The 23,935-nt window shown below is 39.1% G+C and overlaps 3 protein-coding genes across 4 annotated transcripts; 2 read left to right on the top strand and 1 right to left on the bottom strand.

Annotated features, from left to right (window-relative positions):
- Window positions 1–576: 576 nt before the first annotated feature.
- Window positions 577–4,348, bottom strand: LOC139296804 (uncharacterized). 2 transcript variants are annotated; one of them, XM_070919324.1, is made up of 7 exons: window positions 4,072–4,348; window positions 3,129–3,311; window positions 2,755–3,012; window positions 1,939–2,037; window positions 1,738–1,755; window positions 1,462–1,511; window positions 577–1,370 (listed from the first exon to the last, which is right to left on the bottom strand). In XM_070919324.1, exons 1-6 carry the CDS (start codon window positions 4,136–4,138, stop codon window positions 1,471–1,473), a joined length of 666 nt encoding a protein of 221 aa, XP_070775425.1. In that variant the 5' UTR covers window positions 4,139–4,348; the 3' UTR covers window positions 577–1,370; window positions 1,462–1,470. The 2 variants fall into 2 exon arrangements, with proteins under 2 accessions (XP_070775425.1, XP_070775424.1); XM_070919323.1 differs by lacking the exon at window positions 1,462–1,511.
- Window positions 4,349–6,871: 2,523 nt separating this feature from the next.
- ppp1r7 (protein phosphatase 1, regulatory (inhibitor) subunit 7) lies at window positions 6,872–11,919 on the top strand. Its single transcript, XM_070918561.1, has 10 exons — window positions 6,872–6,920; window positions 7,724–7,819; window positions 8,056–8,111; window positions 8,321–8,386; window positions 8,615–8,745; window positions 8,968–9,130; window positions 9,316–9,432; window positions 9,530–9,634; window positions 9,762–9,848; window positions 10,781–11,919. The coding sequence occupies exons 1-10, from the start codon at window positions 6,881–6,883 to the stop codon at window positions 10,955–10,957; spliced, it is 1,038 nt and encodes a 345-aa protein (XP_070774662.1). The 5' UTR covers window positions 6,872–6,880; the 3' UTR covers window positions 10,958–11,919.
- Window positions 11,920–13,950: 2,031 nt separating this feature from the next.
- Window positions 13,951–22,610, top strand: ubxn7 (UBX domain protein 7). Its single transcript, XM_070919079.1, has 11 exons — window positions 13,951–14,056; window positions 15,994–16,147; window positions 16,424–16,488; window positions 16,605–16,670; window positions 16,783–16,895; window positions 17,685–17,831; window positions 18,465–18,555; window positions 18,932–19,062; window positions 19,500–19,998; window positions 20,762–20,841; window positions 21,573–22,610. The coding sequence occupies exons 1-11, from the start codon at window positions 13,951–13,953 to the stop codon at window positions 21,732–21,734; spliced, it is 1,614 nt and encodes a 537-aa protein (XP_070775180.1). The 3' UTR covers window positions 21,735–22,610.
- The last annotated feature ends 1,325 nt before the right edge of the window (window positions 22,611–23,935 follow it).

The raw sequence follows: 23,935 nt of genomic DNA, 5'->3' as shown, positions 1-23,935 counted from the left end.
GATATTCCCTTTAATTAAATGTGTGAGAGGCTGACCTCCCAAATCATCAGTTAACGTCCAGAAATAAGACGTTGGATTGCTGGATTTTCCTCTTAAAGGTCCCTTATTATGCTCATTTCACCTCTATATATTTTTATTCTGGGATTCCACTAGTGTAGTTTTGCATGATTCACAGTTCAAAAACGTCCTTATTTATCTTATACTGGCCCTTTATGCAGCCCCTCAGTTCACCCTCTGTCCAAAACAAGCCATTTTAGACACACTGAACAACCTCCAAAAACTTGGAAACCCCCCAGAAGACCTGCTGGGGGCGTGGCTGAGTGCTGTGGCTGTATAGTTGTGACATCACATTATGGAAGTCCTGACGGCTCGTTTAAAGGCACAGTTTCTGAATATGGGCTGTGTGCATTTCTCTGTGGACTGAGCATTTGATACTTAGCACCTAGAGCTGCTTTATAATCAAACAAGACACAGAAATCTCACTTTCTACAATATGGGACCTTTAAACCAGCTGCCGAATACCACAAACTAAGGTAACCTGACACTAAGTGACAAAATAAATCTGACAAATGAATGTACCATAAAAGTATCTTTAATTGAACATTTTCTGTTAATTTTACATGAACAAATAGGGGAAAACATATAGACAGTCCCAACAATGTAAAGTATTACAAAGAAACACCGTATTTAAATATGAACATAGTTAACCATAATGAAGGTATCTGAAGCCAAACAACAACACAGCCCAACTCTTTGGATAACTGGACACACTTAGTCCATCCAGTGTTTGGCAGAGTTTCTCTGGGGTTGGTCCGCAAAACAAAACACTTCTGGTTTCAGCAGGGCTTTATCTACAGATTGTAAGACAATTTCGTGACATTGTCGGTCTTAACTTGCTTTAGATACTGTGCACGTTTGAAGCAGAACATTTTTATTGTATATTTCCATATAAATTGTTTACTTTAATAGCTTAGACCAAACATTTTGGCGAGAACACCTGCCCTTACAGTTATCAATAGTGCTGCAGGCAGTGAACATGTTTACATTTCTTTGTTTGTGTGTTCATATATGCACAAGTATTAAAAGTATATGCAATAAAAGAACCAGCATTAAGTGTGACACATGCATAAAAGTGGTTTGAAAGCCACACCACACACATTTCATACAGTCGACTGTTGGTACTATAGCAAAGATTGCAAACACTGTCCATGCACAGAAGGAAAAGTGTTAAATTAGTACAGCGAGTGGACACTCAACAACCTGTTAATCAGTTGGAGCTTTGAATTACAAGGTACGGTAACCGGAGCCTTTCATCTCTGGAGCCATTTCAGTCATGTCCTTAGGGTAATGTATAATTGAGCCAATAACACCTGCAAGAAAATCAAAGAGCACAGATTAGGCTGACATTCATGACACAAACACAAAACAAGCATGCATAATGAGCTGCACACTCTCACTCACTGTTCAAGATTATTGGAGATCACTCCTAAAAATCTGTGTCACCAGCTGACCTGGCAATTGCAGTCATAATAAAAGTGAGGTCATACAGTGAATCAGGATGGACAAAACCACATGACTGACACACCAACACCTTGAGAATTAAAACATGCCCCATCCAAAGGGTATGTGGTTTTGAGTTCATTTAATGTTTAACTCTCTACTAATCTTCTCCCATGACTGTTAACTGATAAGTCTACAGTGGCCAAAGAGAAAACATAGGGATTGTTGTTGTCTTACCTCCAGGCTGCCCCAGACCTGCAGAGAGTGTGAGAAAGACAAAACACATGACTATGCTTTACATTTCCCCGCGAGTGTGAGACTCCATACCAAAATCATGTGACAGGACAATTATTTGTAAATGCTTTTGCTGTATCTTGAAGGCTGCTTTAACTTGTTTTATTATTACCCAAATGGTAAGTAAAAATCATATTTACTCACCCTTGTTTTTGGAGAGGAGGAAGCTGATTATGATAAGTCCAGTAAACGCCAGGAGTGCCAAAGCCGGGATTAGAAACAGAGGCAAAGGCGTCCCTGGAACTAGAAAAACATTATTAAAAAAATAAATTATAACCTGACTGCATGTCAACAAAACTGGTCATTATAAAATGTATGTATGTATATGTAGATGGACTGTTGCAATCACAAGAACAAACTGATGTTATAACCTTTTCATTTTTTTAAGCACACATTGTGTCATATGACTGTGTGAAATGCCATCAGCTGCCTCCACAATCCACAGCCACCAGCAGTATTCGGGCTATTATTTTCCCTGATTTTCAACCCGGAAAATAGTCTTAACTACCAGACAGGTACAGCTATGGCCCTAGAAAAGGTATTATCTAATACTGTGATTAATTTAATCTATTATCACCAACATTGTAGTGAGAATAACAGTGAATGAATAATGTAGAGTGGGTCCTGCCTTACAATAAAGCACATGATCATTCACGTCACAGGCAGACAAGTAAGGCAGTAAGCAAGTGCATCAAGAAAAGGGCTAAAAATCAAAATGCCATATATTATTCTTATTAATGTGATTAATTATTTTGCACCATGATAGCATTATAGTTATTGTTAAGTTGAAAGTATAATTTGATTGTAAACATTGGCAGCTGGTGTCCACAACACTGTTATCAATTGGCGTGATGTTATTTTATAAATAGTACTTTGTGGGTATCATACACTCATTATGGTTCCACAACAGCCTGATGAATGTTACAAAGCTTGTTCTCAAAAGCCAGAAAGAATATTTACCTGACGTCTCCTCAGAAAGCCTCAGTTCTCTCATCAGCTTGATGCATCCCTCCTGAAGGCGGATCCTGTCCGCCCTTGTGCGCTGCACTCCCTGGTCCCACAATGCTTTGAGGGCCAGTGCTTGTGGTATGTGGGCTGTCCACGTGTCAGTGTGGTCTAGAGTCAGGTACACCTTCCCATCATAGAACACACGGTCGGTCCAGTGCAGCTGAGACCCCTCCAGTATGCATTCACGAGAACGAAGGACCGTGTGGTTTCCTAGGGAGTAAGATAAAGGCTATTAACAAACATAACTTTTGACTGACCATGACATTAGATCTGAGTTGAGGTTTTGATTCATTAAATTCATTACTAGTACATAATGATTTTCTTACCCAGTACTGAAGTCTGGTTGAGACTGATAAGAGATGGAAGGAGTGCATCAGCTGACAAGGTTTGGATAATGCTGTGAACTTCCTGGCTTGTGCCAGTAAGAGAGACTCCATTGAGAAGGACCTGGTCCAAGACCCGCTGAGCACCAACCACTCCCCATTGTTGGACCTGAACCATGACGGTATCTAATGGGAGACAACCAAGATACACGCAATAGCAGTGAAAAGAAGGGAGACTCCAAATGTCACAGTGGGCTTTAAGTCTCTGTTTTCATTGAATGTAACAGGAGATGAAAATAGCCTAAAATGTAACTATGTAAATATGTAAATGTAAATAGCTCTGCCACAATGTTATATTACTCACTTAAAATATTACTTTGGAAAACATAAATAATCTATAACTGTAAAACCAAAAGTTTTAAATGTTTGGGAGTTTTCACTTTAACAATGCATTGTGTACAGTGAAAGTAACAATTCATTACACTTGTAGTGGAATAAAAAGTACTCTAACGTTACACCGTATCTAATACAATCCAACGCAAGAGATGTACAAGAAATCTTCTCTATTATTATTTTCAGTACAAATTGTTTTTATTTGTACTGTTTGTAATAGTTTATCTCTGTATTGTGCTGTTTCCAATGAGCTCAAGTATGTAAATACGGGTGGATGATATACCAAACTTTCAATGTCATGGAGTCCAGTACAACACCATCATTAAATAACTATAGAGCGGAACCAAAGACAGGAATTATTGCAGGGCCTTTGTATTGACATTGTGCAGGTGTGTATACCATTTTTGTAGGTAAGTTGTCCAAGGCTAACTGACACAAACCACTTTTGTCGTTGACGAAATAGTCAGTTTTTCAGACGTGTAATTATTTTTTCTTGGTGTAATCTATTAGCAAACACGGAAAGCAAAGCAATGCAAAGAGACAAGCTTCTTACCTACTGGCAGAGGGAAACTCAATGACAAGTCGCAGAACATTAGCACCAGAATGCCAAGAAAATGCATTTCTAGCGTTACTTGTTTTCGGTTTCAAATCCAGCAGCGTTCAACCGTCAAGGAAGGACTAAACTCTCCAGAGTTATAAATAGCATGGATTGTTTTAAGCCATTTAAGTGTAACCAGTGCTCTAATAATAATACATCCCGGGCAAGAGTCAGAACCTTTTACACTACCGACTACCGGACGGTGACCGACATCAACACTACTCTCTTCCACCTTCTGTATTGCTCCCTTCGGTTTCACTTTAACGAACTTGTCTGTAAATGTCCGTCCGTCTCGCTACTGATTGGCTAATGGGGCTGTAGGGTTGTCGGAGAGGTCCTCTCACACAGATCCTGCTTATCAGAGTTCTTCTGCTCCAGAAAGCGAGTTTAACAGCAACGTGACTACACGAGATGGCAAACTCAACCGGTTCCCTAACCAGGTGTCAGGCGTTAGTTCAATCAACTCTGAGTGGTGGTAACCATGGCTATGAGTAACCATTTACCATGGCAACAGGTCCAGATTGCATGAGGGCACCGCTGTTGGAGCCTCATGACCAGCTGGTTTAGGGGACTCCTCTCCATCCTCAGCCTGCTGATGACCATCTCAACCCTGGCCCAGTTAAAACACTGCTGTGGGGTCTGGACCATGGGTCATCAAAGAGAGAGAGGACACCATCAAATGTATCATGAGGGCATGTTTTTAAAAAAAAATGACCACTTTCAAAACACATTTTTACTACTCTGTGAAGATCATTAGCTCTCTCTTTTTAGACTCAAGATACATTTATGAGGACAGAGTCTGTCCACTGGGCTTCAACTTAGGTAATGTGTCAGACATTGAAGTAAATCTGACAGTCAGCAGGTTGGGTTTATAGCGTGAGTTGCCATAGTAACTGATCAAGTGATGAAGGTTCCCATCAACTCAGGATAACACCTGTCCACTCTGTATCAGGGCAGATCACCTCCGAAATTGTTCGACAGTATTACAAGTCTATCTGTGGTACTCAGTTGTTTGTTATCTGACTTTACCTGTTAAAGTTGTTATTATTTCCCCTGAAATAACTACAACTATTAAAGGCTGAGGTCTCAATGTACAATGACCTTTATTGTCCTTTATGGTATCAATTTTTAGATTTATCAATACAACAGTTTTTCTATACATTCCCATACAGGGGCTTATATTTTTGCTGTGCCTCTGTAACATCCAGACAAAAAAATCCATTCGGTTTTTTGTTATTTTTCTTAAAAGAGTTAATAAGTACATTGAACTGCTGTCTGCCTTGTCAATGATTCTGCAGCTTCCAAAAATATTTAGCCAGTGGATGCATGTTGTTAGTTATTGTTCATTTGAGTAAGTAAAACTTTCTTTTAGTGTTATCCTGGCTGACACAGTCTGTTGTTTTTGTAAGTCTGATAATGGGGAACATTTTCTTCATCTCTGTCTACCGGTCTGCTTATCCAAATATTAGGTCAAGTATGAATTATATGTCCCTATTTTTATCATATCTGATGCTTCATAAGTCATAAGTTTATGTTATCAGAAACAAATGACACAGGCACATACTGATGATTAGATATTTGAACTAGTATCTACAGTATCTGTCTGTCCTCTGCATGTGTCTGTGTTATGCACTTGTAAAATGTTACATGTTATGTTATGTTATAAGTTAAAGATAATTATTTGGGTTCTGATGTCGTCACCAGACCTTTAAACAAAGTGCCTCAATCTTATGCAGGCGTATTCCTAAAATGGAAGGTAGGCAGGACCGATGGGAAGTGATTGTATAAACAGTCTGCTCTGAAAGAGCAGGGGACATCACAGAGAGAGGGGGTTTTAGGAGTCAGGCTGTTCTGTGATTCATGTAATCCAATCTGCTTTGCAGTGATATATGATTTTGTAGACTATGCTCTCACAAGTTTCTGATCCTGCTCACTTTAAATGTTTCTTATATTTGTTTTCTTTTTTAGGTACCATCCATCTATAGTTCTCATAGTCACAGTCAGCTATGACAGTGCATAAACTTGCAACAGGAATTAAACAGGGACCCACTTACACTGTTTGTGTTGAAACAGTAAATTGGAATTTATTTTACCAAATAAACTCTAAAAAGAGAAAAGACTCTCTGGGTTCACCTAGAAAATGCCGGTTGGTATGAAGAATTTGTAAGTTTTCTATTTTCCTTTGTTATGGTTATTCTTGTTCTCGTCTTATCAGTGAAATATACAAAAATAAAATTGCTCATTATGCAGAATGGACCCTTGCACAGTTATATGACCATATATACTATATTGTTGGACTATTATTATTGATGCCATAACATGTAAACAGCACTGTAATGTTGTAGCAGATCTAGGTCAAGCTCATTTTAACTGTTTTATATACTGCTGGATAATTTAATCGATAACATCATAATCATCACAATTTGTTGATCATATTTTTTTATGTGAATACTAATCTGCAATGTAACTAGTAATTATAGCTGTCAGATACATCTAGTGGAGTAAAACGTAAATTTCCCTCTGAAATTTAATAAAGCACAACAAAGTACAAAATAGCACTACTGCACCTCAAATGTGTATTTAAGTACAGTATTTGAGTAATGGTACTTTCCCACCACTGCTAGTTTTATGGTATACTGTACAATGTGTACGGCTTGTTTTAAGCAGTTTTTAAGTGTGTGGCACCAGCGCCCCCTTGTGTCTGACCGCAGTATGAGCCTCCACCGGATTGGCTGAGCAGTTGTCAGGAATGTTTACAGGAAACATGGCTTCCAGGTCTGTTGGCGAGCTTCAAGAAATGGAAGGTGAGTAAATGTGTAAAGATGTAGCCGTGCCCTGATTGTATTAGCCGGGTGAACCAGCATCCATCTAGAGAAACATGTCTATTTTCGTATGAGCACACGCGGCGATTTGTTGTGCTTGTTACCAACCAGACCTCCATCATTGGTTTGCTAGCTAACAGGCTAACAACAATCCTCGTTACCTGACGCTATTCAGTTAGCTAACGCCAACTCACACTGTCCTGCTAATCTACGTCTAATTTCAGTTTTTCTCGCTGCGTCTGATCTAATGGTCTGGAACTGGATTTTATATTTAACACAGTTTGTCCGCCCAAAAAAATGTTTCCAATTTTAGCTCGTAAACCTGCCCACTGTGGTTCAATCAGCTACCCAGCTAGCTAACATGGTTAGCAGTGTTTAGCCTGTGTGTAATGTGAGTAAGCTAACCTTAGCTTGCAAATTGTATCTAAGCTGGTAAGATTGGAAATACAACCGGGATCACATCCACAGCAATTCAAACTAACCGATTTAATTCAGTGGTGACGGTGTAACATCTGTTCGGCACAGGTTTTCGCAATTGTCGCATGTTACAGAGTGCAGAAACATGATCTAGTTACTGGTTTGTAAACCCTGGTGACAGCCAAACAGAGGCTAGCTGCTCCACATGACATCCCCCGACTCCTCGGTGGGCGAGGTGGAGCTGGGCCCAGTCGTTGCATCATATTACACGTGCACCAGCTAAATGTGTCATTGATACATAATCAGACAGCAGCTCTGCATCTATATGGGGAAATTAAGCTTCTCTTCTCTTTGTCTGCTGACTGTAGTGGACAGAAGGGGTGAGTCCGAGGAGTCTGGTGATGATGAGACCAGGAGGAGGAGTATCAATGGCGACGTGGACCCCAATCAGCCCACTACCACAAGTAAATCCTCACATCTCCTACACTGCCACACAGAAGGGGACACAAGTCAGGCTGTCAGCTGTGATATAATTTCAACACAAATAATAAATAGTGTGACACAGAGCAATTAGTCTATCTACATGGCAGCAGTATTACATAGCTATGAGTCTTTTTGTGTCTTTACCATGTTTATGAATACCCTACCTTGATGCAATGGCCATATTAGTTTATCTGATTTATTCTTGCTCTCACTAAAGGTAAAGAAGAGTCGCCTGTTGACATGGACACCATAACCTTGGACCCAGAGGAAGAGGTTAGAAGATACTGTCACTAAGTTTATGTTTCATAGCCTTTTAGTAAAAGAATGCAATGTTATGTGCTAAAAAGTTAGGTTCTTTTCTGACAAATGTTTCACTACTACAGTTGTATTTTTGGTGTCTGTTAAGTCCATTGGTGGGCTGAGCATGTGTGTGTACACAATAAACCCTAATAACTACAGTATGTCATCTGTTTTCTTTTCAGGATGTTGATCTTGTTCATTGTCGTATTGGAAAAATTGAAGGATTGGAGGTGCTACAGAAGGCTAAAGTAAGTAACCTCAGTATTTAGTGCCACTGTCAGTGAGTGATGAAGTAATGCAGTGTGTCGTATGCATAATCTGGAGTTATTCCTTCATTTTTCCTTTCTAGATAAATTAAACAGAATTTTTTTTTCTTGGTTAATCATATCTGAAAAAAGATGGGTTATGGGTCAATCATAAAATACACCTATTGATTGTATCTGTTAATTGCTTTCTTTTCACCTATCTCTCTACAGACACTCTCTTTACGACAGAATCTCATTAAAAAGGTAGAAAACCTTGAAAGTCTGACCTCACTGCGGGAACTAGATTTCTATGACAATCAGATCCGCAAACTGGAGAACCTGCACCACCTCACAGAGTTGGAGTAAGTCTGAAGAAAACCTTGTCTCTATTGTTTCCGCATATTATATAGATTCCATCAAAAGAGGGCAAAAGTCAGAGTTATTTATCGCAAATCCGATTTCTGCACACTAGTATCAAGTGATTGTTGGATTGTAGAAATTTGGATGTGGCTGACATAGAACAAAGAATCCACATCTCAAATATAATTCATTCTAATGACCATATTTGTTTAACTGATTCACAGGCAGCTCGACGTGTCCTTCAACCTTCTGAGGAAGGTGGAGGGTTTGGAGCCGTTGACTCGGGTGAAGAAACTTTTTCTGCTACACAACAAAATTAGCAGCATTGCCAACCTGGACCACTTAACGGGCCTGGAGATGCTGGAGCTGGGCTCCAATCGCATCCGGGTATGACACAAAGGGCCTCTTGGGCAGTGAGACATGTTGTTGAAACTTCAATACTACACATATTAAAAAAACAGGCTTTTTCAAAATGGTTGTGTAAAACAAGATATTATAGGACATTAGTGAAATAATTATGAAATCATTATGTTGTGCTTATTTGTGTCTCTTTCATCTTGTTGTGTTCACAGGTCATAGAGAACCTGGATACACTTGCGTCTTTGCAAAGTTTGTTTCTTGGCACCAATAAAATTACTAAGCTTCAGAATCTGGAGGGTTTACACAACCTGACTGTTTTAAGCATTCAGGTATTATCACACAGATTCTTTTTTGTGAATAAAAAACAATACATTTGAAATGTCTGTCTTGACACATTGGTTAATCCTTATACGCCTTTATTTGCAGAGTAACCGGATTACTAAAATTGAGGGTCTACAGAACCTTGTCAGCCTGAGAGAGCTCTATCTGAGCCACAACGGCATTGAGGTCATTGAGGGCCTGGAAAACAATGTGAGTTATAGAGATTCCACAGCCTATTTCTGAAAGGACTGAATGCCACACTGTCCATCGTGTATTTTGCTGTGCAAACATGCAAGTTTGTTCTGTACATTCAAGCACAGTTTGTTTTCCCTCACAGAAAAAGCTTACAACCCTGGACATCGCAGCCAATCGAGTAAAGAAAATTGAAAACATCAGCCATCTGACAGACCTGCAGGAGTTCTGGGTAGGGATCATTTGTGATGTTAAACAAGAATGTAATTTGATGGTCTTTTTAATAATATTTTTATTATGCAACATTGTTATAGAGCACCTAGAGCGTTCCCAATACTACCAATACGTTTCACAGCAGACATTTTGACTTGATGTAGCAGGAAAAGCACAGGTGTAACTAATAACATTAACAGCGTCTCTGTTGTATTTAAAGTCTCAGTAAGCTAATGCCAAAGAGTTAGCATGCACATAGCAGAGCCCTGGAACACCTGTGCTTGTCCTGCTATGACATACCTACCTACCTCCCTCTAAAAAGGGGGGAAAAAATCATATAGTTGTTTTCACTATAACATTAACACTGCAACTATAATTTCAAATGTTTATTAATAAACAGTATTCATCAATAATTATAACTTTGCCTATGACTACACATTTTATGTAATTACAATTGTGTTTTACTATATTGTCATTCATTTTCTGTTCATACACCAGCATCCAGTTATTGTTGCCCACAGGAGAAGTTAGAATTGTTATATATATATATATATATATATATATATATATATATATATATATATATATATATATATATATATATATATATATATATATATATATATGTAAAGCAAACACTTATCTCTGCTTACAACTCCATTATAGTGTGTTATAAATCTTTTCTTAAATGTTTATATACTGCTTATAAATGCTTGTTTAAAGTAAAGTGTTCTACTTATTTATATTATAAATTATTATTATTATATATAATTATGATTGATCTAGTAATTGAAAGCTTAACTTGTGTAGTTATTAATTGTTCTTATTGACTAAGTAAACTTCAATTATTGTTTTAACGGTCTCCATACCCTCCATACTCTATGATGCTTGTTTGTGTTTGAGCTATATGTGTCCTCTAATTGGCTCTGTTGTGTTCCAATCCCTCTGCAGATGAACGATAATCAGATAGATAACTGGTCAGATCTTGACGAGTTGAAGAATGCCAAGTCTCTGGAGACGGTCTACCTTGAAAGAAACCCGCTACAGAAGGACCCACAGTATCGGCGAAAGATCATGCTGGCGCTGCCCAGCGTACGCCAGATCGACGCTACCTTCATCCGCTTCTAAACTGCAGTCTACAGCTCACCTGCTAACTTCAGTGTTCGCCCTTGCCACCTTGCCTGCCCCACCTACAAAAACAAACGTCATCTTGAAACACACTGGCCTCACTGAATCATGTAGTCACTCCATACACAAATGTACATTCCAACATTAAACTCACCCATGGCTCACTCAACATACATGTATGCATGTATGCACTCATTCACTCACCTTGATCTATTGTGTGGAAGCTTGTTTATTTATTGAGCTGGATATGAACTGTGAAAATGGTTTTCCCTAAAAGTACCTGACGCCCATTTCCTCACTTTTCCTCTTCCCTTATTTTTCTTTTATTGTTTTTGCATGTGGGATACAGTATGGAGACATCTTCTTTCCTCAATCATGCAGTGCCCGTAAGCAAAATAAGAAATCAATCTTATTTAGAGTGTTGATGAAGTTGCACTGCTATCATAAGTGAGGAAGGGCTGGCATTCTTACTGTCCGAGGGGTTTTGTTGTGAGTTTGTTCCTTTTGGTTGGCCAGGATGAGACTGTTCTCACAAGGTACACAGTGAACAAAAGAATAATTAAATATCAACATTAAAGGGAAAGTCCATAACAAAATATAATGGACCTATGTTCATCTTCAGAATACTGCTTATCTTCTCATTTGGTTCCAGAACGCTTCAAACTGTCCTGAACGTGGCACTAAACTTAACAGTCACAGAAACATTTGAAATTAAGCCTAATATGCTGCCATGCAGATTTAAATCAGTAAAGTGGCACCTGCTTAAATCTGTCTTTTTTAGGAAAACAGCAGAAACTGATGACTGATTTCAAAAAACTGGTATCATCACTGATGAAGGGCAAAATTTGTTGCTCAGCAGCCTCATCTATTCCTTGTCCGGGTATTTTACAGCTCATAGGCCCATTTTCTGATTAATAGGAGTGACCTCTGCAGTAAAATAAATCATTTAATATGTCCATAAAGATGGTTTTGTAATCAGTAATACATCAACCCCCCCTTTTTGTTTTTACCTCACATCACTGGTTTGGCTCTCTTTTGACTTTGGGAAACATTTTTCATACATTTTATTTGAACTCATAACATTAAAATGTAGATTGTTTTTGAAGTGAATTGACTTACTAATGGCAGGACTGGTTTCACATAAGTGTTGTAAACTAATGTACGATAAATGACTTCATGCTGTTGGCAATTTTTTTAAACACATTTTGAGGTTTAAGATTTTCAGATGTGTAAAGACACTACAGTAACACATTCTGCAATATTCTAATTTGACCTTCAGTATTGCCTGAAAATAGATATTCACATATTTCTAAGATGACCAACTTGAACAAAAACTGTATATAATGCTTGAGTGCGCCTAACCCTGTTAAAATTGAAAAGTGATGCAGCTTTTGTATGAAGATAATTTCCCACCTCAGGGCTAAAGGGTCACATGGGGACACAGAAGCATCAGATTTCTATGCATTACTGGGTTTACATGGAGAATGCTAAACAAAATGCTTTCTGTGCAATATAAGATACTGAGTGACCATCATCATCTTAATTCCTCTCACCAGGATCCATAGTTGGCCTTCAAATTGTTAAAGTGGCCTAAGTTAATACTGAATTTCCCTTTGTAGGCAAGGAAATACAACCATAATGTGCTGGTTTGTATCATAGGCAACTTTGGCTGAAAATAGCTCTTTTTCAACGGAATTGAAAATATGATTATAAAGCTTTTAAATCCAATTATTCATGGTTAGCTGTCTTGAACATAACTCATCTGTACAACATTTATGAGCCCATATCAGACTATCAGCAAAACTGAAGGACATTGTGCATTATTGCTATGAATGTAATGTTATTTTATATTCAGCTTTAACTATAATTACTTTCCAATTGGCCGGTGGGATTGGACGTCTCACTTTGTGTATTTGTAAATATAGTTTGGACATCTCACGATGTAGAAAGTTAGTGCCATCATCACCTTCCCTTTGTAAAGTGAAATCCTTTTTTTGTTCTTGTTTATGCCAGGCAGCACAACAGATTAAGATGGCTCGACCTTGATTGGTCACTGAATGAGCAATTATTCAAACTGCTAGTAGGTCATTGTTGTTCAAACAGAGTCTTCGGGGTTTGGACTTGGTTGACACTGTTTTCAAACTGAATGTATTATGCAAATAACAATAAAATTACACTACTCAAAGAGCAAGTCTAAGGAGTTTGAATTTATTAGCTATAATAATGACTGACACTACTAACTTTCTTTATTTACAACAAAGCAATTCAAAAACAGAGAATGTAGTGTAAACTTTATACAAGCCAGGGGGGTGCATTAAGTCCAACGATTAAATAAATAATCAATTTAAATCTCAAACTCATTAAAATAATGAAAAGCCTTCTTAGCCTTTTTGTTCTTCACCTCTTTAATTAAGGTGCCAGTCCATGTAGATTGGTGGATGTGAAGTTTACCCAGAATGATCAGCAACTGAATTAATTCACTTCATCCCACCAATCACAAGATACAACATCACATCAAATATCAATAATAATTAAACAATAAATCAATCTGCACACAATACTCATTTTCCTACTGATGAAGTGCTGCATGTGAAAAAACAAAATGAAGAGTTTTGAAGTGTTTTCTTCTTTTACAGGGGAAATTAGATGTAAAATCTTGAAGGATACATATTTAACGTTATTACTAATGCGTTTTCTTTTCTTGAATACAGCGAGCCTTTTCCACTGTATGCCACCAAGTACAGAGAAGACCAACAGATGTAACTCCGGAAAAGGCATTTGTGATGTGTCTGCTACTGCATGGTTAAATCTGAATATCAATATCTCCAATAAAAATGGATGTAAAGCAAACGATATTACTCTCCATGAATCTAAAAACCAGTAACACGCTCTTTTTCTTTACTGAACTACGTAACCCACAATGCAGCACAATCCTATGGTGACGCATGGGGCTCGCGCCGCGCCAGGCAAGGGGGAAAAGGACGGCGTAGCGCATGCGCCACATTTATGTTGTTGTTTGTGGCGGTAAGATGGCGGCGCTCGGAGACACCTCAGCTCCGGGGGTGAATGGGTTAATACAACAATTCACAGCAATAACAGGTAAAAATAACATTTTATTTTGCGTTTGATCTATTTAGTAGGTTTGGGTTATCTAACAGGAATAGTTCCCTGGTCCAACAAACCACGAAATTAGTGCGCAGGAAAGAAAACGGACGTTAAGTCTTGCTCTGGCCACTGCGCTGTCAATGCTTTGCAGAGGGAAAAAGCACAGCCAGTTATCTGATAAACTCAAGTGAAAGACTCAGAGAAAGGATCGTAAAACCACCAGCTTTTAATATTATCTTTCACAGCCACTTGTAAATATCAGATTTCCTTTGTGGTGCTCATTACAGCCACTACATCGCTAGCCTAAAGCTGGGTTTCTGCTCCCTTTTGCTTTGCATGTTCTTTGATAATGTGGAATGGACGTCGGCTGTGCAACATTTCCCTTCTTCATCATCAGCCAGGCTTCATGTTGTGTTACTGTCATCTTCACTCCGGCTGTGATGTAAACCCACTTCGATGAGCACACTGTCTGTCTCCGAGTACTCTCTCAGATGTCCTCAATAGTTTATGTGTGCTTTGACACGATGGACGGTATTTCAGTTTTAAGTTATTTACCGAGGAAAGAGGAGACTCAGTTCGGGGGCTGCTGCTCGACTTGGAAAGTGAAACGGACATGCGCAGTACACACGGAAAAATCATGGTAGCCAAACGGCGCCGTAAGCTTAAAAAAGACTAAACTTGGTCCTCAGATTGAGTGTTTTCTCACAACCAAAATGTTTTCATAGTATTATGCATTGTAGCGATTCATGATCTTAAGACATTAAAGGACAATTCTGGTGTTTTTGCATGTTTTAGCCCGTCAACTACAAATCACGTAGCCTATACTTTAGCTACGTTATTGCTACTACTACTTCTACTTCCCAAAGCATACCATAGCCTATTTATTGGGCTGGGTGCATTTTGTAACTTTAAGGCAATTATTTGACTTTCAGTCATTTCAGCACAGTGTTGCTGTCAACTTCTAAATACTTTTTGGAGGTATGGTTATCCATATTTATAATTAATGAAGTTGCATTGTTGTTGTACGACCCCATAATTGGAATTCGTTCTGCATCCGCACAAAATGAGGACGTAATTTTAACAAAAACAATACTAAACAGGATGTTCACGTAGACTAGGTATTTAGACAAGCCTGTTTCAATTGTGTGCAAGTATGCATTGTCACAGAAAATAGTGAAATAAACGAAAAGGCAAGTAATCTAACAAAAACGGGTATGTATACATGATATGCAGTAAAAATGTTAAAACATGTATAAATTAGTGTGGTTCTTTTAAATGGATTAATTCAATATACAACAGAAGAGCTGCTAGCATCAAATTCTACTATGTTACCTATGTGTTGTGTGTAGTATGCTTTCAGTTTTACTGTTTGCTGTCACATTTAAAGTATGTTATATGATGAACCATTATTGCTGTAGGTGTTGGCAGATAAGTTACAAGAAATCGCAGCATGGAAATGATGAAGATATACTGTATTTGTGGTCATTTAGAAACCGTGTTCTATAGTTTGTCCCCACAGCACTGACAAGTTCATTTTTCAACTGTTAAATGTCCGGAACAGTCCCAATCTTGGTACATATCTTTTAACTTTCAAATATCAATATTGTCCTTAAACATCCAGTGTTGTTCAGGCTCGAGTCACAACATAGTAAAATGAATTGAAGCCAAGGGAATGCTTTGAAATATTGAGGTTAGCAGTAATGTATACATGATGTGTAGTAAACAAGCTACAACATGCAAAAATCAATAAAGTCCTTTCATCATAAGACAGAGGATGTGAACATCCAATTCTATCATGTTACTGATGATACACAACTTTCAATCACAGATGATTTTTTTCCATAAATTACATGAATTGTGTGTACATGAATGTTTTTTTTATCTATAAATGTTATTCAACATCAGTATGCCTATGTCCAACATTGTTTTAGGGGCCACGGAGAGTGTAGGAAAACATATGTTAGAAGCATGCAACAACAACCTGGAGATGGCAGTGACCATGTTTCTGGACGGAGGCGGGATTGCAGAGGAGCCCAGTACCAGCTCCAGTTCAGCAGCTTCGAGCAGCAGAGCTCCCCCTTCAGAGTGAGCTGATATTTTTCTTTACAAATAAAAGTCTTTAAACCACGTTTTAGTATCTTAGAGATACACTCTCTGATTTCTTACACATGCTACTAAATTTCTCTCCTAGTTTAGAGTTGTTGTGAACAGTGAGCTGGTGGGAAAGTTTGGGGTTCAGGGCATTGCTTTGATTTGGGTTTCTGCTGGGTGACATATCAAAATCAGAGAGTGTATCTTTATAACTTGACTGATACTAGATGCTTCTTATAATAATATTGTATATGTTGCCTTATGTCTCAGTGAAGTACGAGCGCCCATTCCCCAGAAGCAGGACATATTGGTGGAACCAGAACCTTTGTTTGGAGGTATTTTACTGCTTCTTTTCTTATTCCACCCCATGCAAACACATTTTAAACTAAATTTTTGTTACTGTTCAGTCGTCTGCTGAATGTGACTTATGATGTGTTTGTTATACATGCAGTGCCAAAGCGAAGAAGACCTGCTCGATCTATATTTGATGGTTTCCGAGACTTCCAAACAGAAACAAGTGCGTAAATTTACGTTTTTCACGTGGCCTTGACACAGTTTCTCTCTGTCTCAACCTTTTTTCACTGTATCTTTACATCCTATAATGACTATGAATTTGGTTTCTTTCCTAGTTCGCCAGGAACAGGAGCTGCGTAACGGTGCCACGGTGGATAAGAAACTGAGCACCCTGGCAGACCTTTTCCGTCCCCCCATTGAGCTCATGCACAAAGGCAGCTTTGAGACGGTGAGGAGCCACTCATCGGACACTTTACACCACACGCCTTTATTCCATTTGTGTGAACTTTCAGTGAAATTTCAGATGGTGACTGTGTAGATCAGAGGTGGGAAACCAGGTGTGCCGAGTATGAAAGTGCAGGTTGTCCTTTTTAAGACTCTACGTCGCCGGGAGCCGCGACCAGAGGCATTATGTTTTCAGGTTGTCCATCCGTCTGTCCCATTCTCATGAACGCGATATTCTCAGGAACACCTTGAGGGAATTTCTTCAAATTTAGCACAAACGTCCAGAATTTGGTGGTCAAAGGTCAAGGTCACTGTCACCTCAAAATGACCTTGACAAACATGTTTTTGCACATAACTCAAGAATTGATGTCCTGGCTATTATTCAACACCATAACTCAGAGTTACAGAAGGGGAGATTGTGACCAACCAAACCAGTATTCACTACATATATTATATGAGTCTGGACAGACATGGATGTAAACTGCAACTTGACTGGTTGGTGGCTAGCACCTTGCGTGGCAGCTCGGTCGCCATTGGCGGGTGAATGTGTGTGGGAATGGGTGAATAGGACCAGATCTGTAAAGCACTTTGCTAACCGTTTAGGTTGAAGAGCGTTATGTAAGTGAAGTCCCTTTAACTTTGTCTTCCATCAAGCTGTGGCTTAACCACGTATGCCCTTTTGGTCTTCATCCAAACTTGCCAATATAACAATCTCGTTGTTCAGTAATTGACTAACTGCAGCTTGGTTTCCTGTGTTTTTTCTGATTCTATATTTCCTCTATTGTGCTTATAGGCAAAAGACTGTGGACAACTGGAGAACAAGTGGCTAATGATCAACATTCAAAATGTTCAGGACTTCGCCTGCCAGTGCCTCAACAGGGATGTTTGGAGTAACGACGCAGTGAAGACCATCATCAGAGAACACTTTATATTCTGGCAGGTATGCAGTTTCAAATCCCAGGTGGTCTGTGATGCTTTCACCTTCCTGCAAACTTTGGATTGATGTCTTAGCAAAGGTCCAGATGCTAAACGGAATTCATGGGGAGGTCAAGTTGAACTCCATTATTCCTATGAGAAATTCATTTAGTCAGTGATGCAAAAATGGAAACCATTGACAGTCCAGCCACAGAAACAGTGCGTTAAGTAGTGCATAGCAGTGCATAGCCGTCCTCATGTGGTGGAAAAGTTGGAAGCCGAGTCAGAATCAGGTTTATTGCCAAGTAGGTTTTCACATACAAGGAATTTGCCTGGGTAAATAAGATGAAATTAGTACTGCAAGTCAAGAAGCGTGAATGTAAAATTGACAATAAAATGTGATTATTTTAATTATTTAAATGAAAAAGCGATACTGTTTTGTGCAGGGATGTGCAAATGAATGCACATTTATCACATCAGGCATATTAATGAAGAGAAGATATTTCAATTAAATAATGATGTTGCAGTACCCACTTCTTCTACTGTAGAAAAAGTCAGAGTCTCGTAATGCTAGTATTCATATACACACGACTCAACTTGAGTATATCTGGTGTGAGGTTCATTTCTCTATTGCATTGTGCATTTTCTTTCATTACAGGTATATCATGACAGTGAAGAGGGACAAAGATACATCCAGTTCTATAAGCTGAACAAGTTTCCCTATATATCCATCCTTGACCCACGCACTGGTGAGTGTTTTTGAAAGAGGACAACATACCATTTAGAAGACAAGACAACATCATTAGGAGAAGTAATTTAAAAGCAACATTATACAACATCCTTGAATAATGGTGTGTGACCGAGCAAGAGATCCTTGTATGATTAAGTGGTGGGATCAATACAGGCTAACAGTTGGTTTTTCACTAAATAAATAATGAGGATAAATGTGAACTGCATTGTCACCTGTGTAACCTTGGAAACAGTACAAGTGTGATGTCAGTGAGCAGATGTCTCACCCCAGCTGTTTACATCTGCAAAGTAGCTCTAAGTCGATGCATCTGAACACTGCTTTTGCAGATGTGTTTTTGTTATTGACCCGTGCTGATCAAAACATGTTCACTTTAGGTCAGAAGATGGTGGAGTGGAACCAGCTGGATGTGGCATCGTTCCTGGAGCAGGCAACTGGCTTCCTGGCAGAGCACGGGCAGCTCGACGGGCCATCCTGCCACGCACCCCCTGCCAAACGAGCTCGCTCTGTGGGTTTCTAATCTCATGTGTCGCCTCTTATTCTCACTCTTATCTTCTCTCTCTGGGAATTTCCTCTGTCACAACTCAGAATTATTTATCAATTGTAGAGCTATTATCTGGGATTTTTGTTCTCTTTTGTCTCTTTCTGGTCCTGAAGGCTGCATTACATGTAAAAGATAACATTTTTGTCAACTAATTACACTGTGCTATCTGCGTTAAATGAAAAGTGAATGCTTCTTGCTGCTTGGTCATCAATCTCTTATTACTGATGATAATCTCTCAAAATCTGCATGTGTCATATAAGCACCATTAAACAGCCCCCAAAGATTGTCACATTGTCATCAATATTGACGTATTTTAAGCATATATTTGATGTTGTTATTACCACACAGCCATGGCTTTTGATTTGTTTTCTACAGCTGCACACTCTGTTTTTCTGTTGTAGGAGAGTCTAATTGATGCCAGTGAAGACAGTCAGCTGGAGGCAGCGATACGAGCCTCCCTACAGGAGACCCACTACGAGTCCTCAAATGCCCCCGAAATTCCAGATTCTCCACGATCAGACGACGAGTCAGATGCAGAGCCCTTCTCTGACAGCGAGGGTCCCATCTCTGTTGATGGCTCAGACAGCGAGATGCCAGTACACGAAGAGAAAAGTTCTGGCAAACACACCTCGCTCCCTCCGGCCAATGCGGCCCAGCAGCGCCTACATCCCGATAGTTCCACTTCTTCTCACAGAAAGTCTCCGTACAAAGAAAACAACCACAGTCACAAGAAAGAGGAGAGCAAAAAGAACCACCTGGAGCCCTCAGCTGCTGGTCTTCGTCATCCTCAGCCTGACGCAGATTCTGGAGGGAACCACTGTACCCCAGCGGCGGAAAACGCTGGACCTTCCAAGACCAGCACCACCAAAACTAGCAACGTTGACTGTCCTGATGACAATGGTATGTCATTATGTGATTCGAAACCTGAAACAGTTTTGATGAGGTGTTTGTGTGTTTGAGAGGGCCTGTCTCTGCGCGAGTTACCGCGTGATTGGTTACTCCGTGTTGTCTTCTACAAGTTTCTGATGTCCGTGGACATTATTATGGATAGTGAAGACTACATTAAGCAAGCTGAAGAAAGGCTCAGGAGTCTTCCCATTTTCAGAAGCACACATCTAGCAAAGACATTTCTGATTGCTGTGTTTTATGTCTCACATATTCTAGCTATGTACTGTCCAAGGGATAATGATACAAAGTCAAAGACCTGGTTTTAGAGGTCTTCACTGGACACATGCTCTTAAAGATTGGCATCTTAGTTAACTAAATCAGTAAATGCCCCACAGGATGTCGAGTGTCAAGAATCAGTATAACCCCTGTGCACACACAGTTCATTCTCAGACTAAGAGTGTGGTTTTGTTTTTTTTGTTTTTTTTTGCATTTATTATCTGCAATGAACTTGTTGCGGTAGAGAAAGGTGTGGGCTATGGCTCAGTCTCTCTTTTTTTATATGAGTTTACACAAATTAGATGAAGGAATTAATTTATTCTGTATGTTTTTCATCACTTCTCCTGCACTAAGTCAGATTTTAATTTACTGATTGACCAAAGGGGTGACAAAAAAAGTCAAAAGTGACAGTGACTTTTGTTAACGTATTGGAATGAACAACAACTGCGTCATATCTGAAAGATATTTACCAGAATGTGTTTTTTTCTTCTTCTCATAGGTCCCAAAGCCAGGTTGATGCTCCGTTACCCAGATGGACAGAGAGAGCAAATTTCCTTGTCTTCTAAAGCAAAACTTTTGGTGAGAACACACCATAGTAACTCTATTTTAAAGGAATAGTTCAACATTTTGGGAAATTATGCTTCTTTGCTTTGTTGCTGAGGGTCAGATGATTCATGCCACTCTCGTGTCTGGAACCAGAAGGCGCTTAGCTTAGCATAGACTGGAGACTGAAAGCAAACAGCTAGCCCCGCTCCATCCAAAAGTTTAAAAAAAAATCTGCTTACCAGCACTTCTACAGCCCAATAATTAACACATTATATCTCCTTTGTTTAATCAAAAACGACAACTCACCATTGTACCGGGGGTTATGTGTAGGACTATTTCTTGGCCTGCACCACTTGCTAGACTCCAGGAAGTTACTGCTTCTGGCCAAGAAATAGTCCAGCCCAGAACTACACTTGAATTTCATTAAACAAATGAGATATAACGTGTTAATTAGTGAACTTTAGAGGTGGATTTTTTTAACTTTGGACAGAGCCAGGCTGTTTCCCCGTTTCCAGTCTTTATGCTAAGCTAAGCTAACCAGCTGCTGCCTCCAGCTTCACATTTATTGCACAGACATGAGAGTGGTATCCATTCACTCATCTAACTCTCGGTAGCAAAGCGAATAAGCATTTTTCCCAAAAAGTCAAACTATTGCTTTTGGTAAAATGAATGTAAAAGCCCAGTCAACAGTGAATATTATCACATGAATTCTGATTGTTACTTAAAATGTCTCACCTCTGGTACATTACCTTCTCACTTCACAGGCCCTCGTAAGACACGTCCAGTCCAAGGGTTACCCTAATGAACGCTTCGAACTCGTCACCAACTTTCCCAGAAGGAAGCTCGCCCACTTGGACTATGACATCACGCTGCAAGAGGCGGGGCTTTGTCCTCAGGAGACTGTATTTGTGCAGGAGAGGAACTAGCCTTGTCAGACACACTCACTTTTGCTTGTCTGTATCTCTCTTGATAGACCTCACCCTTTCACCAATGATCTGGGACGATGTTACTGGCCTTGATCACATAACCTTCTGTTCTCCTGGAATTAGGCCCCGTTTTTGCCAAGACAACTCTTAGTGGATGGACTACTTCCCCCGCCACTCCACTAGTCTGAATACTGACGTCTCTACTGACAGCCTAATCCCTTTTTAGTGCTCTACAATTGGCCAGTAAGGTGTTACGGATGCCAGCACTCTTTTTAATGTGATTTATTCTTTTCTGATGCAGGCTTCATTTTGTTCTGAACGCTGAGGCACATCAGGATAGAATATATATATATATATCATATTCAAATAAAAGAAACCCAAATAATGGATCACTAATTGATGATGAGGCACCAGGGACTTGTACAAAAATACTTTTACCTCCCAGAAAGGACTTAAAATGTCAAAAGAGTTTATTTTCTAGCTCACTCTTGTTTATTTTGACCCCACATGGTCACTGTTTGAACAATTGTAATTATTTGGAAGGCAGAGGCACTAAGAGAAAAGGTCCAAAAATTACAAGACAATGTGTCGGGCATCTGTGACAACACTTGTGTAGATCTGAGAGGATTTGGGTCGATCTGCACATTTTTACTCAAGTTTCTATTGGCTAATTAGAGACTCATAGATTGTTTTTGGATTTCAACTTTTGATACAGAAGGGAATGAATGAAGGGTGGTACATCTCATCAGTCGGACCTACACTGTACAGAGATGGCTTAGAGAGAGACTGGTATTTAGCTGTAGTCATTGTTTCCTTTCTTTTTTTATATGCTGCCAAGAAAATATGCTGATGTTGAAATATAACCACCAAAACCAAGGGAGATTCTGATTGGTCTTTTGTGATGTTTTTGTTTTTTAAATTAACTGATTTGTCCTTGAATGAACTTTACAGTCATGATGTGATGAGACAAATGTCATAGGTTACAACCCAAACCAACATCAAAAGAAAAATAGAAACTTTTTTTGTAAAATAGAAAAGCAGCAACTCCTGAGAATCAACTGCAACTACAACTATGAAGATTTGTTTCAGTGTGATGAAATTATGAAGATATGGCTTTTTTAGCAACTTCATACAATGTTTTCTTGTTAGTTGCTAACTTGGCTTGCATGTCTGGTGGCCTGATGTGTTGACATGTAGACCTGCATCAAACACTGACAATGTTCAGTAAATTACACAGATGATGACAACAGCTGCATAAGGATGAGGGAACCTCTGTGCATCAAGTTCAAACTAGTGCCTCAACAAACAACAATAATTGAGACAGCATCTGGAGTGATAGAGCACATGGTTATAGTTAGGAAACCATATGGACTTTTATAAGATGACATATGGACAGTTGGTGGCAGTAATGTGCCTTAAATAGCAGCAATTCTTTAGTAACTAAGGTGAAGAAGAATAAAGCCACTAGCCAGTGTAAATAATAAAGGTTTGAAAGGATTTGAATGAGCTTTACAAATGTTTTATGAAGTAGTTTCTTTACCCATAAGAATGTCTTTGGGTGACATTCACAAGAAAACTTCACAGTGTACCTCTTTAAGTTGTTGCAGTTGGTCCTGGGGAGTAGCTATATATATATTTCTATATTTACAAGTTTTTCTTTTACCTCGCACTCCAGTCCTGGAAGGAAGGAGGTAATGTGTGCTGCCACGTCAGGTTACTGATATCAGAATAAGCTGTGTGGTGAAATGTCAGCTTGAATCACATGCATACAGAAGTTCACAGGCCTTATAGGATTTGTTGAAATGTTTATGTTCTAAATTGTGTCCTAGAGTCAAAAACGTTTTCATTGTGAGTAAGGGAATCACTGTGGCAATTAGTATTTTCACAGGTATAACTATTAACAGCAATATAACTGCTTTACAGGATGAACACACTTTTGTAGAGAATACATCTGTGACCAATTCCTAATGGTAATTGTGGACAAACTGTTCTCACGATGTTAAAAATAGGGTCACAATTTCTCTCAAGTGCTACTAAGTACGTAGAAACAACACATTCATCTTATCTATATTCTCTGTAGATCACATTTAGTGTCAAGCCTTAGAAAAAAGAAACATGTCATTGGTCAGCATCCTAGAATTTGAATTAATTTCTTATATTCCCCTTTGAATGAGGGCCCCAACTGATAATAGGAACAGTGT

The sequence above is a fragment of the Enoplosus armatus genome, chromosome 14, assembly GCF_043641665.1.
Source record: "Enoplosus armatus isolate fEnoArm2 chromosome 14, fEnoArm2.hap1, whole genome shotgun sequence".
In the NCBI taxonomy this organism is placed as follows: Eukaryota; Metazoa; Chordata; class Actinopteri; order Centrarchiformes; family Enoplosidae; genus Enoplosus; species Enoplosus armatus.
This window is presented reverse-complemented; position numbering and strand designations above follow the sequence as displayed.

Bases quoted from the DNA above. Each gene is read 5' to 3' on its own strand.
- LOC139296804 (XM_070919323.1), bottom strand. From the start codon at position 4,138: ATGCATTTTCTTGGCATTCTGGTGCTAATGTTCTGCGACTTGTCATTG. The intron at 3,312-4,071 runs GTAAGAAGCTTG...GTCTCCCATTAG, and splicing joins GAGTTTCCCTCTGCCAGTAG to ATACCGTCATGGTTCAGGTC. The intron at 2,038-2,754 runs GTAAATATTCTT...ATGTTTTTCTAG, and splicing joins GCTTTCTGAGGAGACGTCAG to TTCCAGGGACGCCTTTGCCT.
- ppp1r7 (XM_070918561.1), top strand. From the start codon at position 6,881: ATGGCTTCCAGGTCTGTTGGCGAGCTTCAAGAAATGGAAG. The intron at 6,921-7,723 runs GTGAGTAAATGT...TGCTGACTGTAG, and splicing joins CGAGCTTCAAGAAATGGAAG to TGGACAGAAGGGGTGAGTCC. The intron at 8,387-8,614 runs GTAAGTAACCTC...ATCTCTCTACAG, and splicing joins AGGTGCTACAGAAGGCTAAA to ACACTCTCTTTACGACAGAA.
- ubxn7 (XM_070919079.1), top strand. From the start codon at position 13,951: ATGCGCCACATTTATGTTGTTGTTTGTGGCGGTAAGATGGCGGCGCTC. The intron at 16,148-16,423 runs GTGAGCTGATAT...CTTATGTCTCAG, and splicing joins AGCAGAGCTCCCCCTTCAGA to TGAAGTACGAGCGCCCATTC. The intron at 19,063-19,499 runs GTGGGTTTCTAA...TTTCTGTTGTAG, and splicing joins CTGCCAAACGAGCTCGCTCT to GAGAGTCTAATTGATGCCAG.